The following is an 18,653-nucleotide window of genomic DNA, read 5'->3' on the forward strand; positions in this document are numbered from 1 at the left end:
AGAACATTTTGGTCTAAGGTTTCAAAATTCGTATTGCAAATTTTATTGTCAACATCTTGTAATTCCTTTTGAAGTGTTAATTCACGTTTTTTAAGTTTGTACCTTTTTTCTTTAGAATATCTAATTGCTTTCATACGCATTTCCATTTTGATTAATTCCCACAATAATTGTTTATCTTTAACGTTGACGTATTTCTCATGTATTTGAGGATAATAGAATGCAATCTGTTCTTTAAAATTGTCATCTTCTAGGAGAGAGTTATTGAATTTCCACGTGCCCGGGCCTCTCTTAAGTTCACTTCTTATGTTAATCTTCAAGAAAATCGCCTTATGATCAGGTGCAACTGACATTCGAATCTCAGCATTTTGGACTTCTATGGAGATCGAGCGGGATACCAAGATAAAATCTATTCTCGATTTTAAATTAATAGTTTTAGATTCGTAGGTGAAAGATCTTGTTTTGGGGTGCAACTTTCGATAGATATCAATAAGATTCAGTTCACTCATAAGATTGTCAACAGCATCCCTGTAATTCGTAGATTTCCAGGCTACACCCCCACTTTTATCTGCTTTAGTAAGTGTACAATTCCAATCACCCGCGATAATTAACCTGGAGGTATCCGTTTTCTTTAAAAGAAATTCACTTAAGTTTTTAATAAATTCATTTTGGTCTCGATAATCAGTGGGTGCGTAGATATTTACAATGAAAAATATTTCCTCAGAGATTTTGAGTTTTGAAATCAAGATTCTGCCTTGATGATCAGTTTGAACTACGTCGAGATTAAAAGTAGAGTTTGGGTTTGACAGAATACATACGCCCTTAGAATGTGAAGTTCCATGGCAGAAGAAAATTTTTCCGCCCCATTCCGCAGACCATATTTTCTCATCATCCGGCTGTGAATAGGTCTCTTGTAAACAAAAAATATTGGCTTTTTGCTGTTTTAAATAGCAAAATATTGCTCTCCTTTTGTTTGGATTTCTTATACCTCGCACATTTAGCGAGATAACTTTTAGATTAACCACCATTATTATGTGAAAAAATTGGTTGCATACAAAATATTTGACTATAAAAAATTGCGATAAAACATTTCGTAAAAACATTATAAAAAGGTTAAAAAACACGACGTTTCGATGTACATTACATCATTATCAAGTGAAATTAAAAATGCAAGATTGCGGCTATAAATACAAAAATGGACAATAGATATTAATTAAAATAGTAGCATTGAAGAATGCTACCGGTTAAACAAATAGTTTCGCACGTATAGAGTCCGTTTGAGTGTTCAAGCAAGGCTTAAGTTTCTTGATGTACAGCATTTCAAATACCAAACAATCAAATTTGCTCTGACACTTTCTCAAGATGTTAAAATGGCCCTGATTCAATAGGTGTTTGCTCCCGTGAGCTTCAAGAAAATGTTTGCCAATTGCCGAGTTCTTGTGCTCAGCAACGCGTTGAAAAAGGTGTCTGGCTGTATAGCCGACATAATCTGCATCGCACAGATCACATGAGAAATAGTAAACAACGCATTGCTGATTCACAATCGACGGCTTAACTTCCCTAGGCTTAAGATCATGTTCTAATTTCCTACTAACAAAAACTGGCTGCAATATGGGGCCAATCTTATTACTTAGGTCGTTAAATTGCCTGCGAACCGCATTGGCAGCTACTTGATCCTTAAAAGGAAGGATAATTCTGATCTTACGACCGCCTTCAGGCTTCTCTTCCGCTGCCTGTTCCGATACATTACGAAGAAAATTACTAATGATGGAATCTATGAGAGCCCTAGGATAATCTAGGCGACTGAAAATTGAACGCAATTTGTTACATTCTAAATTGAAAGCTTCTGTTGTGGAACATAGAGCGTACGCGCGATGTAACATTGTTTTCACTAAAGACACCTTGTATCGTTTGAGTTTCAAACTCTCCCAGCTCAAACACGTCAGAGAAGAAGTACAGAATGCTTACAAAGATCTCCGAGATAAATGCTCTTTGCTTCGCTTCATCGCCATCTTGCGAACATTGAGCGTTCTACGCAACAACCAGTACGAAGAAATGATGAAGGGCCATGTCAGCAAAATCTCGCGATTAATATCAAAGAAGCTTGATGTCAATGAGCATATAAACAACCTATCTTCTTATCGCCTTACGTTCTTCGAGAAGCTTCTTATCTGCAGAGGTCTGAAGTTTTCAGTACCACAAAAGGTCTCGCCCATCGACATACATGCGAGCTTTGAGAAAGCATATTGGAAAATAGAGCCGTTGTTGGATGATTCTGAGAAGGAACTGGCAAGCTCAACTCTACGCTCAATCGCCTTGAACTATATCCATCGTACAAGCCCCAAACCACCAAAGGCTCTTTTGAATGCTCTTAATCGCTTGAAGAAACGTGACGACATCATAATCACCAAGCCTGATAAAGGTTCTGGCGTAGTGGTAATGGACAAAACCGAATACATCCGTCTTCTAAGCGCTGCTTCAATCGATAACACTTCTAAGTTCGTACATGTTGATGAAAAGCGACCAAAGAGGCGTGGACGTCCAGCTCAACATTTCCACCCGCTCTTACAGAAAGAAAAAGAGTTGCGCACAGCCTTACGTCAAATTCTACCTGAAGAGATCGCTAACTCGCTTTCTCCGAAGAGTTCCAGATTGTCACACTTGTATGGCCTTCCGAAGACCCATAAAGCCACACTGAGTATGAGACCCATTTTATCAGCAACTGGCGCCTACAATTACAATCTCGCCAAATGGCTCGAAGAGAAACTTAAGCCACTCTCCATCAATGACTACACAATCACTGATGCCTTTGCTTTTGCTGATGAAATCCGTACCATTTCCGTGAATGAGGATGACATCTTAGTCTCCTATGATGTGACATCACTTTTCACCAACGTACCTTTGAGTGAGACGATTAACATCCTAGTCCACAAAGCGTTCACCAACGATTGGTTCAACAAGACCTACGGCCTTAACTTGCAGAAGGATCAGCTTGCCAAATTACTGGAAATTGCTACAACCAACCAGCTTTTCCAGTTCAATGGTCTTTTGTACGAACAGACTGATGGGGTGGCCATGGGCTCCCCTCTTGGTCCTCTGATGGCTAATGTTTTTATGTGTCACCTGGAAGAGAAGCTCTCCCGTGATGGTCTGATGCCTGACCTGTACAAACGTTACGTGGATGATACCCTGGCTAAAATGCCTAGTGGTGACGCTGCCTCTGAGTTTCTCAATACTCTGAATGGTCTCCATCCCAGCATGAAATTTACAATGGAACTCCCTGTCAGTGGTAGGATTCCTTTTATTGGCATTGAAATCATCAAGTGTGGGACTAAACTTGAAACTCAAGTTTACAGGAAACAAACGAACAGTGGCTTACTCTTGCATTACCATAGCCATACCGACAAACGATACAAGGTGTCTTTAGTGAAAACAATGTTACATCGCGCGTACGCTCTATGTTCCACAACAGAAGCTTTCAATTTAGAATGTAACAAATTGCGCTCAATTTTCAGTCGCCTAGATTATCCTAGGGCTCTCATAGATTCCATCATTAGTAATTTTCTTCGTAATGTATCGGAACAGGCAGCGGAAGAGAAGCCTGAAGGCGGTCGTAAGATCAGAATTATCCTTCCTTTTAAGGATCAAGTAGCTGCCAATGCGGTTCGCAGGCAATTTAACGACCTAAGTAATAAGATTGGCCCCATATTGCAGCCAGTTTTTGTTAGTAGGAAATTAGAACATGATCTTAAGCCTAGGGAAGTTAAGCCGTCGATTGTGAATCAGCAATGCGTTGTTTACTATTTCTCATGTGATCTGTGCGATGCAGATTATGTCGGCTATACAGCCAGACACCTTTTTCAACGCGTTGCTGAGCACAAGAACTCGGCAATTGGCAAACATTTTCTTGAAGCTCACGGGAGCAAACACCTATTGAATCAGGGCCATTTTAACATCTTGAGAAAGTGTCAGAGCAAATTTGATTGTTTGGTATTTGAAATGCTGTACATCAAGAAACTTAAGACTTGCTTGAACACTCAAACGGACTCTATACGTGCGAAACTATTTGTTTAACCGGTAGCATTCTTCAATGCTACTATTTTAATTAATATCTATTGTCCATTTTTGTATTTATAGCCGCAATCTTGCATTTTTAATTTCACTTGATAATGATGTAATGTACATCGAAACGTCGTGTTTTTTAACCTTTTTATAATGTTTTTACGAAATGTTTTATCGCAATTTTTTATAGTCAAATGTTTTTCTAAGTCTTTGCTTCTTCGTATACAAAATATTGTTAGGTTAATGCGAGACCCAGTAGCTAGAAACAGTGTGTCCTATTATAGGAATCAGTGCTTAAATATTAAAAGATATTGGCATCCTTATCTGGAAAGCTTTGATAAATCCTGATTATAAAGGAAAATGAAAGCAACTTGTCAAAAGTCTTCTAACAACATGGAAGAGGATACCCATAGTAAATATCAGATGTCTTATCCGCTCTGTTCGGGGCTTTTTAGGGATAATTTGCAACACTGTTTGGGATACTTTGCCAGATTGCAGTCTTACAATAATGAAGGAATGAGTTATAAATGCCAGTCTAACGTGAATGTGAATTTGACATGGACACTTGGTGTGGTCACTGCCAAAGATTTGTTATGTCCCTAGTGGTTCTTTTGCATCACCCAGAGTCATATTAAGTTAAAGTACTGTGAAACAGGGCCCTACGGTTTTTTGTCTTTATCCAACCAGACAAGAAGGTCTAACCATTGCAGATGTGACAGCAAAGACCTGGGTATTGGTCCAGCTGGGAATCAAACCCCAGCCTAACAATCCAGTCTGTTACTCAACCAGCATAACAAGGCGGTGATAGTTAATTTAAGTTAATTCCCATAAGCATTTCACTTTAACATCTTAATCAATATGGTGGCAACGGCGGTAACACGCAGTGTTCGAGCTCCGCAACGTTCGTGCCGAAATCTCCTGATACATCTTGTGTCTTTGATCATTCTAGCGGGAATCTTGCCTAGAGACGCCAGGAAAAAATCTTATGCCATTAATCAGAAGCAACCAAGGCGCTTAAGATCATCCAATATTTCTCTATTGACTCTCTGATGGTCCTTCTTGCTGGGGATGTATCACCAAACCCTGGATGGAGCGACTCAAGGCTGCTTAAACCTGGTCTCAAGATTGGCCACCTAAATATACGTAGCTTGCCAAGGCATATCGACGAACTTAAGATCCTACTGCAGGAAAACCCATTTGATGTCCTCTGGTTAAATGAAACTTGGCTAAATAGCTCCTGGAGTGATGCCGAATTAGCCATTGATGACTATAATTTCATCAGAAACGACCGAAATGATGACCGAAGACTGCAATTTATTTTAAATAAAAATTCGTTGCGCATCCCAGGACTGATTTATACTCCGATGGAATTGAATCTACTTGGCTTGAGATCACTTTCCCAAATAAGAGTAAGATCCTAATATCGTCAGTGTTTCGACCACCAAATGCTGATATTAAAGAATTTAACTTAAAACTTGAAAGCCTGCTTGATGTTGCCTGCACCGAGGAAAAAGACATTATTATCCTTGGTAATTTGAACCGTGATATGGCAGCTAATAAACTTTCCGCAGATTCCAAGCAGCTGTGCAAACTGTTTAACATCTATCAGCTCACTCAACTAATCAAGGATCCCACAAGAATCACTGAATATTCCTCTACTCTTATAGACCTGGCCTTTACAAATGATACTGGGAAAATAACAGATTCTGGTGTTATTGGCTGTCCTGTTAGCGATCACTCACTTGTTTACGCCATCAGACGAGCAAAAATTCCCAGGGGCCAAATTAAAACCATAAAATGCCGAAGTTTTAAAAACTTTTCGCTCGCCTCACTCAACTTCTACCTGTCTCACGCATGAAACAAACACCCTTCTTCATAACATCGATAAAGGTTATCTAACTGGGCTTGATTTTTTAGACCTAAGTAAGGCATTTGACACTTTAGACCACAATGTTATGCTAAATAAGTGTTACTGCTGGGCTTCGCATTTCCCAACTGGGTTCCCTGCGCAGACATTTAGTTTCGGGCATGCGCATAGGTGGCCTTTAATGTTTACCACGAGGGCCACCGAGTTTTTACCTCAATTGCAAGTTCACTAAGGTTTATTAGTTTTCATGGTTTAAATGGCAGTTAAGTCGACTTTTATGAAGGCCCATCGGTGTAACTGGAATTGCGAGTTTGTCTCACGGTGCCTCGTGTCGAAATAAACGTTGAAATTTACGGTTGGTTTACATTCACATTTACAGTAAAAACTCGACCTCAAGCATGGTTTGTCGATGGATTTGTGGTTTACAAGGATAAATACGGTTTACTTGGTTTACCTATAGCAACTTTCACAGATAATTACAGGCATGGAAAACGAAAACATGGACTCTACAAAGGCTTATGGTGAGGAAGGAATTTTCAAAGGTTATCGTTCGTGTTCGCCTTCAATTGACACGGCCTCGTTTCGCGCCATTTCACCGCTTAACACTCCACCGACGAATGCAGCATCAGAAATACGGCTTCATGATTCAGTTAAGGTTCAAGGTTCACTGAATATGGAGGAGAAATCGATGGAGAATGGTGCCGCGGAGTTAGAATCAGGCGCAAGGAAGAAAATTACAACGGATAAAGGTAAACAGTACGAGATACAAAGGTTAAAAGAGCGTAGAACTGTGGCTCTTCGCCACGTGACTAGGCAGATAAACAAAATGAAGCCTCTTCTTGTTGATCTTAACAATTTTGAGTTTGTGTCATCTGAAACGGAAGGTTTAAACAATTTACTTGTCAAGCTACAAGTTGCTCAGGATAATTTCCTCGAAGTGTTAGAGAATGAATCAGATATTGCCAAGTAGTTAGATATTTACCGCTTTTGGCACACTTTTGAAAATTTCACTGAATTCATACCTGATTCAACAATGACTCCTGCAACGGAGACGCCATAAACCACACATTATCTCACCCCAATAACTACATAAAATACTATTTCAGCCTTTGAATTCAGCCCTAAACCTAAAAACCTAAATTTAGCTTTTGACCTAAAACCTAAAAACCTAAATCCTCGGTTTTCAAAAACCTAACTCCTGCGACGGAGACGTCAAAAACCTAAAAACCTAAATTTAGCTTTTGACCTAAAACCTAAAACTCCTGCAACGGAGACGCTAAATTTAGCTTTTAACCTAAAACCTAAAACTCCTGCAACGGAGACGCTAAATTTTCCTTGCTTTTTTCAAAACTGGTTTAAACCGGTTATTCAATTTTATGTAATCTAATTTATATTTGAAAAATGAGTAACAACCAATTTGATCACAATGATAAAACATATTTCATTCATCCAACATTTGAAAATTACGGAGCCTCAGTTGATGGTTATATAATCAATCGAAAAAGATTAGAACCTAGAAAAGGATATTTGTCTGAGAATGGCTATTATATAATTTCTCCGGGACGTAACAATACATGCCCCGCTCATCGATTCGTCTATGAGGCCGTAAATCAGACAAATATTTCTCCTGGATTGCAAATAAATCACATTGATTCCAATCGCCAGAACAATTCAATTGTAAATTTGCAATTGGTTACAGCCTCCGAAAATATGAAACACATGCACAAAGCCAGAAAAGAGTATTTTAACACATCTTATACAGAAAATGAATTACAAATAATAAATCAATTGATGGAATTTCCACCAATGGAAGACAATGATTGTGAGTTTACACGCACAGAAAACAGGTTAATTAATAAGATGTTTTATAGAATGTGTAACGATTTGGATGACAAAGATTTTCCATTGTACAGGGATTAATCATCAATGAATACAAGGGTTGTTTGGCTATATTTTGAATTCAACAATGGTTGATGTATTTTTGGAGGGTAATTTGGACATGAATTTGAAAACCTTAACGATATAAAGCGATAATTATTAGATACTATTATAGAAGAAATGAGTGAGCAAATAAAAATTAGAGAAAATGTATTGGATTCTTCTACAAAAAAATTATCTAATAATACTATGATTATTAATGGTAAAAAATATTATATTCACCCAATTTACAATGAATATGGTGCTTCAAAGTCTGGTAAAGTTATTTATTTTCAGACAATGAATAAATTTTCTGGAACTAAAAATCATACAGGGTATTTATCAGTTGCTGTTAAATCAAATGATAATAAACGAAAAACAATGCAAGCTCATCGATTCATCTGGGAATGCTTTTTTGGTGTAATACCAAATGGAATGGTAATTGATCATGTTAATGATATCAAAGATGATAATCGAATAAAAAATTTACAATTGATGACACAACGAGAAAATAATTTGAAATCAGCTAAGAAAAGAGATTATGCATTTGCAGCAAATAATCACAAAAACCGGAGATGTGTTAAGGCAACAAATTGTGAAACTAAAGAAGTGAGTTATTTTAATAGTATGTATTCAATAAAAGAACATCTTGGAATTAATCCTGGATTGGTTAAAATGGTTGCCGAGGGATTAAATATGTGTAAAACGGCAATTTCCAAAATGAATCATCAAGCATACATTTTTGAATACATTGAACAAGAAGAATTACCAGACAATTATTTGAAATCATCCAATATTAGACCACGAAAATCAACTGATGAAGAAAAAAGAATTAAACATCAAGAGCGGGTTAAAAGATGGCAAAAACAAACATTTACATGCCCAAACTGCAACAAACAATTAAAAAATGGAAGTAAATATTTGCATAAAAAATCTTGTAATTAATTAGTTAGATTTTATGTTTGTAATTAAAATAGACCACAAATATCATGATAAAAAATGGTATTTATGGCCTATGTTGCCACAAAAAAGAAACAAAGCACGTATCCCGTTGGAAGATACACCGATTTCCAACATGAATGTTGTTGACAGTCGACATTCATTAGCAAATCTGTCAAACGCATCCAATAAAAATAATATAACATATAATATTATAATGAACGAATCTAATTTATCAAAATTAACGAAAGATCAATTAATAGCATTATTATTGGAAAAACAAAAACCGGTTCCAATGCCGAGAACCAAGAAAGTGAAACCAATACCCTTTCCACGAAAATCAGTCAAACAAATGGTAAAAGATTATGAGAATACAATCATCAAACCACCTGTTCAATTTAGAGATCGACCAATTGTTCAACCAAGAAACAACATTATTCCTCCTCCAAAACAATTTGCTGATAAACCCAAAGCAGCACCAAGGACTAAGAAAATGGCTCCGATTCCTAGACAAAGAACTCAAATCACAGAAGTTGCAAGAGCATTCAAGGGATATAACAAATCTTATGAAGTTGGAATTAAAAATGAAACAGATCCTTTGATTCAAATGAGTTCAACCAGATTAGCTATTGCTCATTTTATGAAACAATTATTAACTCAAATGAAAGGAATAAAATTTATTGAAACTTTGACAATTTATTTTGAACAACAAAAAGGAAACCAAACTGTCTCCAGAATTGGATATTTTAATAGTAAACCAAAAACAATAACTAATGCCAATGATTTTCAAGAATCTTTGGATGTTAATGTTGAACAAATCATGAATGATATTCACAAATGGATTAGTGAAGGTTCAGCTTGGATAATTAAATCAATCAATGGACATTACATTAATATTATCAAATATGAGCCTCTTACTGGAAGTTCTTACATTAAACTTCCAACTGAACTACAACATAACAAAAGTGGATTGATTAATCTCAAGAATAAAGATAATGAATGCTTTCGATGGTGTCACGTCCGTCATTTAAATCCACGAAATGACAATCCACAAAGAATCAAAAAAACAGATAAAGCATTCATGCCACAATTGAATTACCAAGGAATTGAATTCCCTGTTTCAGTCAAACAATACAACAAAATTGAAATCCAAAACAGTATCAACATCAATGTTTTTGGTTATGAAAACAAACAAACTTATCCAATTTATGTTTCAAAAGAAAAGTTTGAGAATGTGATGAATCTATTGCTAATCTCAGAAGATGAAAACAAACATTACTGTCTTATCAAAGATTTTAACCGATTCATGTTTAGTAAAAATAAAACCCAACATAAGAAACATTTCTGTATGCATTGTTTGCAATGTTTTTCATCAGAACGAGTTTTAACCAAGCATCAGGAAGTATGTATTGAAATCAATGGTGTACAATCAATCAAAATGCCCGAAGTTGGTTCCAAAATAGAATTCAAAAATTTTAATAAACAAATGCAAGCGCCATTCGTGATTTATGCTGATTTTGAAGCAATCACTGAACCAATTCATGGTTGTAATCAATCTAACCAACAATCTTTTACTGAAGCTTATCAAAAACACACTGATTGCGGTTATGGTTACAAAGTTGTTTGCTGCTATGATGACAAATATTCCAAACCAATAAAATATTATCGTGGAGAAAAAGCTGTTTACAAATTTATGCAAGCAATGCTTGATGAAGTCAAATATTGCCGCAATACAATCAAATACAAATTCAATAAACCATTAGTTATGTCTCCAGAAGATGAAGACAAATTCCAAAAAGCAACATCTTGTCATATTTGTGGTAAAAAATACCAGAAAACAGATAAACGTGTCAGAGACCATTGCCATATTACTGGAAAATTCCGTGGCTCAGCCCATAATCAATGTAACAGAGATTTTACAATAACTAACAAAATCCCTGTAATATTTCATAATTTGAAAGGATATGATAGTCATTTTATAATGCAAGAAATTGGTAAAATTATTGAGACCAATACTTATGTGGATAGAAAAGGTGAAACCAGACAACACAAAATTAATGTAATCCCAAATAACATGGAACAATACATGGCATTCATGTTGGGTTATAATTTAGTGTTTATCGACAGTCTTCAGTTTATGAATCAATCATTGGCAAATCTTGTAAAGAATCTACCAGAAGATGCCTTCAAATATACCAGTCAAGTGTTTCAAAATGAAAAACTGCAATTGATGAAACAAAAAGGAGTTTATCCATATGACTTTATGAGTAATTTTGATAAATTCAATGATACTCAATTACCAACCAAAGATGAATTTTACAGTCAAATGAATAATACAAATATCACTGATGAAGAATACAGTCATGCACAAAATGTTTGGAATACATTTCAATTGAAAACCATGGGCGAATACCATGATTTATATCTCAAATCTGATGTACTGCTGTTGGCTGATGTTTTTGAAAATTTCCGTAAAACATGTTTGGAATATTATAGATTGGATCCTTGTCATTATTTCACATCTCCAGGATTATCATGGGATGCAATGTTGAAAATGACTGAAGTCAAACTTGAATTAATCACGGATATTGATATGTATCAATTTGTTGAAAAGGGCATGCGTGGAGGAATCAGTTACATAGCCAATAGATACGGCAAAGCTAACAACAAATACATGCAAAATTGGAATCCAAATGAACCCAGTAAACATATCATGTATTTGGATGCCAACAATCTCTATGGTTGGGCTATGTCACAACATCTTCCAACTGGGAATTTCAAATGGTTGAATAAACAGCAAATAAAAAACATTAATTGGAAAACGATTCCCAAAGATAATAAGACTGGATATTTATTGGAAGTTGATTTGGAATATCCTCATGAATTACATGACCTGCATAATGATTATCCATGTGGCGCTGAACAAATCAAAGTGGCACCAAATATGCTGTCAGATTATTGCCAAAGAATTGCAGAAAAATTTGGAATAACAAGTGGACAAGTCAAAAAACTGATTCCAACATTGGCAAACAAATCAAAATATGTATTACATTATCGTAATCTGCAATTGTATCGTGAATTGGGTTTGAAATTGACTAAAATACACCGTGTATTATCCTTTAATCAAAGTCCTTGGTTGAAGGCATATATTGATTTCAATACACGACAAAGAACTAATGCAAAGAATGCTTTTGAGAAAGATTTCTTCAAACTGATGAACAATAGTGTCTTCGGTAAAACAATGGAGAATATCAGAAAACGGGAAGACATTAAACTGGTGACTAATGAGAAACAATTATTGAAAATGACTTCCAAACCAACATTCATCAATAGCAAAATCTTTAATGAAAACTTGGTTGCAGTCCATAAAATCAAGGAATCATTGACACTTAACAGACCAGCCTATGTTGGTATGTGTATCCTTGATTTGAGCAAAACATTGATGTACGATTTCCATTACAATTTCATAAAAACCAAATATGGAAACAAAGCTAAGTTACTGTTTACGGATACAGACAGTTTGACATATGAAATTGAAGCCGAAGATGTGTATCAAGATTTTTGGAATAAAAAAGAAATGTTTGATAACTCGGATTATCCATCAAATCATCAATTTTATGACTCCACAAATAAAAAAGTTATTGGAAAATTCAAAGATGAAGCCGCTGGTGTACCCATTACTGAATTCGTTGGATTGAGATCCAAAATGTATTCATATATCAAAGATAACAACAATGGTGGAAAAACAGCCAAAGGAATCAAAAAGAATGTCATCAAAAATGATATTCAACATTTTGATTACAAAGATGTGTTGTTCAATGAGAAACAATTATTTCACCAAATGAAAACAATCCGCAGCAACAATCATCAATTGGGTAGTTACACAATCAACAAGACATCGTTGTCATGTTTTGATGATAAACGATATTTGCATCCAGATGGAATACACTCATTGGCCTATGGTCATTATGCTATCCAATGATAGTATCAACTTGTGATCAAAACATTGCGACAAAAACTTGTGACAAAACTTGGTTTTTATTTGTTTTTTGATAAATATTTGATTTCGAGACTTTGACTCATCTTTTGTGATGAGATATTTTTGAAAACATTTTTGTGTAATTATATTATATACTATATTTATACAAAAATGAAATCCAAAATATTGAAAAAACCAAAAGATGTTTCCAAGCAGGTGGAATCATCTCTGTGCCAATTCCTGCATTGCAAAGATGAATGTGAATTTTGTGGATATCATGATGAATCCAAAGTTGAGAAACAACCATCAATGCCTGATTGTTGTGGATCACAGAATTTGAAAAACATGGAATGTCAATTAACGTGTGTTGCTTGTGGACAGGTTGTTGGTGAAGAATACAAAACAGAATATATCAATTTTCATGCCAATTTGTTCAAAATATACAAGAAAACAGTGTATAATAGAAAATACCATTTGTCGCATACATTAGATAAAATTATTTTGAAAAACAAAATTGAAATCAGTTGTTCAACCAATTTCAAAATTCATAAAATATTCGTTGAAATAAACAAAATACTGCCACAAATCAATGGTAAAAGAAAGAGAATAATCAGTTTGAAATATCTTTTGCATAGAATATTGCAATTAATGAAAATTGATTCTTCCCAAATTGAGTTGTCAAAATCCAAAAAAACAATGAAATTATACAATGTTTATTGGGATAAAATTATGGACATTATTGGCCCCCAAATCATGCACATTATCAATCAAACATGAGTGAATATCTGATATTTTTTATCATATTTGTTACCCCATTTATCGACAATCGGCGAATTATCCAAAATGAAATCATCATTTTGAGTAAGCTTGTTTGTCAAATCATCTCTATCAAAATGTCCACTTCTCATTATTTCTTTTATTTCATTTAATAAATGTCCGTAAGTTTGAAAAGCATATTGGCATTGATAAAGTTTGATTTCAACTTTTTTATGCTTCATATAAGCTTGAATTATGACAGACACCGATGATATTGCCAATAATGAAGCTCCACTGGTTGCAACCGATGATGCAATACCACCAGTTGCAAATACAATGGATGAAATATTACCAGCGAATTCCCATTTTTTGAATCTTTTGTATGCACTTTTATACATCCACATCTTTTTGTGATATGTCATGTAATAAGCTTTCAATTCATCAATTTCTTCTGTTGATAATTGATTTGAAATATGATTGAAATCAATTATTAATTTCTTCTTTTGCATATATTATAGGGTTATCTTATTTTTGATGCAATAATAGAGACCAGTTATTTGACCCAAAAACATGCATTTTTTCATCCAAGGATATGTTTTTTTCTCATTAATGGTGTACATGTATCCTTTGTCACGATGATATCTGTTGTAAAATTGGCCATAAGCATCATGTAATATTCCATGTGATCTGATATATGGTTGCCAACCAAATAATCGATGGAGAATGGCTGTTAACCATCCATCTCCAGGTCCAATCAATCCGATTCCATCATGAATTAACTCTTTGTAAACTTCATCAGGTAAACCTGTGTTGTAATGTTTTTCATACAAATATGTGAATATTACGATACTTTTTATCATGCATTCCTGTCTGGGTAATATTGGAAGACTCAATTTACGGTGAAAATCTATCATCGATGTTCGAATGTGTTCTTGCAATTCTGACAATTCTTTCATTATACAATTTGATTACAATATTTTTATTTATCATTATTGTCAGGTAATTGTATCCTAATATATTCAACAAAATACTTCATTGTCCAATCAGATGGATGATTTTTGAAGTAGCAATAATAGTTTTCAAATGACACATCAAAGAAGAATTCCAATTGATCAAATGATGATGACACCAAATCGGATTTGGAATGATGATATCTGTCATTTCTCCTGATATATGTGTTTGTCACAATAATCTCTTGCAATGTATTGATTCCTTTAATGTCATCTTTACTCAATAATTTTATCCACTTGTAATTTGTTTTTGGTATTGTACCACTTTTTCTTCCTATTCTCATTGCAACTTGATTGTTGAGAAACGTTACAGCTTCCTGAGCTTGTTGAGCTTTAAACTGAGCCAGAGCTTGTTGTATTTGTGTTTCAATATATGGTTTGATAATGTCCTCATTGTTGTTAATTAATTGTTGGAGTGAAATTGCATGATTTGAATTAACTCCATCTTTTATCACCAAATGTCTGTTTTCTGTATCCAAATGACCATCATCATTCACATGGATAGATTCTCTGTGTTTGTATCCATCTTCTAAGTTGTCATAAGTTACTGTGTATTCTATTTTATCTCCATTTTCATCAAGAATATGGTTTCCATTTTCATCTTCAATGTATGGCATTATATTAATAGTGTTGATAAATAAATTTCAAAAGTTCCTGTGACTTCATGGTTCAAAGTTGGAGAAGTAAACCCTGGACTTCTTTTAAAAATCCCCATTTGAATTATCATGGGTTTGATTGTTGTATTTGTAGTTATGAAATTTCTCCCAATTCTCATATTAAATTGTATTAAATGGGAAAATGAAGTTTTACTGTTAGCAATGGCAACAAAAGAAACTTGGTAATGATTTTTTGTATTAATTACAATATTTTTTATTTTAACCGGGCCTAATGTTCCAAAATTGAAACCATGAACATTTTCAAAAACTCCATTTTCTATGTTGCCGTTAACAACACTTGTAGTTTCAATATTTGACAACCAACTTTTATCGTCAGCATGATATCTTTCAAAATAATCAGAGTATAATACTTTCAATTCAAAAGTTCCATTAACAGCAGTTCCTGCTCCAATATTATCCAATATTGACATAGAATCAATACTGACAAATTTTCTTGATTTGGGCAAATCAAATGTATTGCTTCCACTTATTATGTTCTCGATTCTGTGGTATGTGTCAGTGTTGGTTGTTTCACCTTGTTTTTTCCCATTTATCAAAATTTGTGCATTTGCAACTTGTTGATTGCTTTGAAAAACAACGGAGTATAGATTGAAAAAGTTATTTCCATCAGCAGCGATTTGAAAATTATTTGTTGGATTTGTTCTTTGGAAAACACCACTGGCAATAGTTCCAGTGTATTTCGTTTTGAATAAGTTGGTAAAATAACCCAAATTCATTGCTTCAGAATCAAATATCGGATTCAATAAACCACAAATAATCTTATTATTCATATCCAAATTGACTTTCATCTCCATATCTCCATTTTTATATTCGAACATGACATTGTCCAAGCCATCATACACTCCTGGATAAACGCTATCTGACCAATCTTTGACACCGTAAACAACCAGATGACATTGTACTGGAGTCGCTGTAGCAGTTCCATGCATCGTCAAATAGATGTAATTTGGAGTTTGTTTGCTGTTGTTATTGAATTGAACCAATAGCTTGCTATAAGCAGTGAAATCACGCTGTACAGCTTTGTGGATGTATGCTTCAGAAGCTGTACATGTTAATTGAATATTAGTCATTTCCGGTGGGTAGAATTCAAACACAATTGTGTATGTTCCAATAGCAAGAGTATAAATATTGAAACCTATCCTTGATCTGTAATTATTACTTCCACTGTCTTTAATCAATATGATATCATAAGCTTTTTTATTCTGATGTGGGGATTGATTGAAAGCAGCTATTCCATACACTGTGATATTGTATTCTGAACTGCTTTCATCGGTATCTGTAAGATATTTGAATTCATTTGTTTTATGGCTGCTGACAAGATGACTTTGCTCCAATTTGTCATCAAAATATTTTTTGGTAGTAGCATCATTATCATCAGTTGGTTGAGCCATATCTTTGATTTGTTTATTATTCATATCAAGGTTTCCAGTCATTGCAACACTTCCATCTTTTTTCAAATATACACTCAAATCACTTCCAACAGATGGTATTTTAGCTATTTCTGTATCAACATATGCTTTAGTGGAAGCATCATTGGGATCGGAAGGATTTCCAAGAACGATTATTTTATGACCTCTCATATCTAATTCACCACCAAGAGCATTGGGTGTTAACCTGTTGAGAAAGTTATGATCAACGTAGTGTTTATTAACAGCATCGTTATCATCAGTTGGTTGAGCCATATCTTTGATTTTATGATTGTCCATGTCGAGGTCACTATTGGAGACTTTTTGTAAATATTTAGTATCACAGAAACCTAAATTAACGACATCATATGTATTTTGTATATTGGCTCCAAGATGAGTAATTTGTTGATTACCCATATCCAGATTTCCAGTCATTTCAACAGTGCCATCTTTTTTCAAATATGTAGACAAATCAGGTGATGGTATTTTTTTAATCTCATCATCGACATATTTTTTATTCGCCGCTTGATCGTTATTATCAGGTTTTAAAACACTAATATCAAAAAATGTTTTCCGTCCAGTAATATGTTGTTCTGTTGATGTAACCATTATTTCACTTTTAGCTCGTCCACCATGGCCATCAAAGTTTTTCAAATCTGGTATATTAAGATGAATGTTTTCATAAGACTGATGCTCAGTCAATAATCGAACATCATTGGAGCTGCCAGCACCGTCTGGCGTGTCTTGTAGATAAATACTATTGGTATGAACACTTCCACTGTTGCTGTAAATTACTGCTTTATTAGCTCGCACATCACCAGGAGCATTATCCAACAATTGTATTTGGCTCTTTGTGACAACATCATTGGGATCAGCTCCTTGTTTAACATTAACAAGTTTTTTGTTTTGTATATCATAATTTCCATTTGGGGTTAATTTAAACCCTATTCCTTGAGGCCCAGCGGCTCCTTGAAGAGGAACCGTTGTGAAAGAAGACGATGAACTATGTTCGTTGAATATTCCCATTTATATCATTTGGTTATATTGTTCCATAAAAATTCCTGTTAATTCTCTTCATGGGCTTATCAACATATAGAAATGAAAATGGCTCTTTGGTTGCTTTAATGTATTTATCCTTTTCGACACCCAACTCACGGGATATCAGACCTCTTTCATTGCTGCTAGGAAAGTCATAGACACAGAAATGAGAGCAATTGAGTCGAATATCTTTTGGTGTTTTGTAGAACGATTGGCTCAGATAAATAACAGAGCAGTTTTTGTGTCTGCCACGAATGAAATAATCAATCAATGGTTTCTGGTTTTTTTCACAAATAAAGTCATCAAATATTACTATCTTCTGGGCATCTTCATCCTTCAATTCCTCTACTGGAATTATATCATCATTGCTACAAACAAGGACATTATACCCGACACTATTTGATATATCAGTCAATGTTTGTAGCATATCCTTGTATTTTTGTTGCTCCAAATTTTTGGCATACAAATGTATTCTATCATAATACAAAAGTGGTTTCATCAGCATATGATACAATAAATTTGTCTTTCCAGATCCTGAATTACCACATATTAACATCCGAAACGTGTCACTTGGCATGTAACCATACAATCTTTTGAAATTAGTGTTTTTATCATGTCTATCATAATTTGGGATTTCCATGTATATCAATACATTATATAAGTTAATAATATAATGGATTTACAGAGATTAAAACAATTATCTGAAGCCAAGATTAAGGCTGGAACAATAACCAAACAAGTTAGAGATACATTGAAGGAGTACAAGCATGATAAACAAGATTTACAACAAGGTTTAACAGAAACTTTCAAACCAATTATTAAAGCTCAAGAGGAAACAAAACAAACAATTGATGAAAAACAAGACAAACTGATTGAACAATTGGAGAAAAACCAAAAAGCGTTAACTTCAGGTTTGGAAGACATTGCTATGTTAACTTATCAACCAGAAACACAATCACCAGAAGCAAAGCTACCAATTGACTATAAACCATTAATGATGTCACC

At 34.5% G+C, this 18,653-nt stretch overlaps 1 protein-coding gene, 1 long non-coding RNA gene and 1 pseudogene across 3 annotated transcripts; 2 read left to right on the top strand and 1 right to left on the bottom strand.

Moving 5' to 3' along the window:
• Positions 1-18,653, top strand: part of LOC146454627 (uncharacterized) — a 54,486-nt pseudogene that overhangs the window by 17,798 nt on the left and 18,035 nt on the right.
• On the top strand, positions 1,066-4,273 carry LOC146454630 (uncharacterized). 2 transcript variants are annotated; one of them, XM_085095220.1, is made up of 2 exons: positions 1,066-1,631; positions 2,278-4,271. In XM_085095220.1, the coding sequence occupies exon 2, from the start codon at positions 2,437-2,439 to the stop codon at positions 4,069-4,071; it is 1,635 nt and encodes a 544-aa protein (XP_084951346.1). In that variant the 5' UTR covers positions 1,066-1,631; positions 2,278-2,436; the 3' UTR covers positions 4,072-4,271. The 2 variants fall into 2 exon arrangements, with proteins under 2 accessions (XP_084951346.1, XP_084951345.1); XM_085095219.1 differs by lacking the exon at positions 1,066-1,631 and having other exon boundaries at positions 2,032-4,273.
• On the bottom strand, positions 7,050-8,225 carry LOC146454631 (uncharacterized). The gene is made up of 3 exons (XR_014859243.1): positions 7,228-8,225; positions 7,155-7,172; positions 7,050-7,117 (listed from the first exon to the last, which is right to left on the bottom strand). It is a non-coding gene; the product is annotated as an uncharacterized LOC146454631 (long non-coding RNA).

This window comes from Pavona decussata, unplaced genomic scaffold (assembly GCF_977016875.1).
Source record: "Pavona decussata unplaced genomic scaffold, jaPavDecu1.1 SCAFFOLD_300, whole genome shotgun sequence".
In the NCBI taxonomy this organism is placed as follows: Eukaryota; Metazoa; Cnidaria; class Anthozoa; order Scleractinia; family Agariciidae; genus Pavona; species Pavona decussata.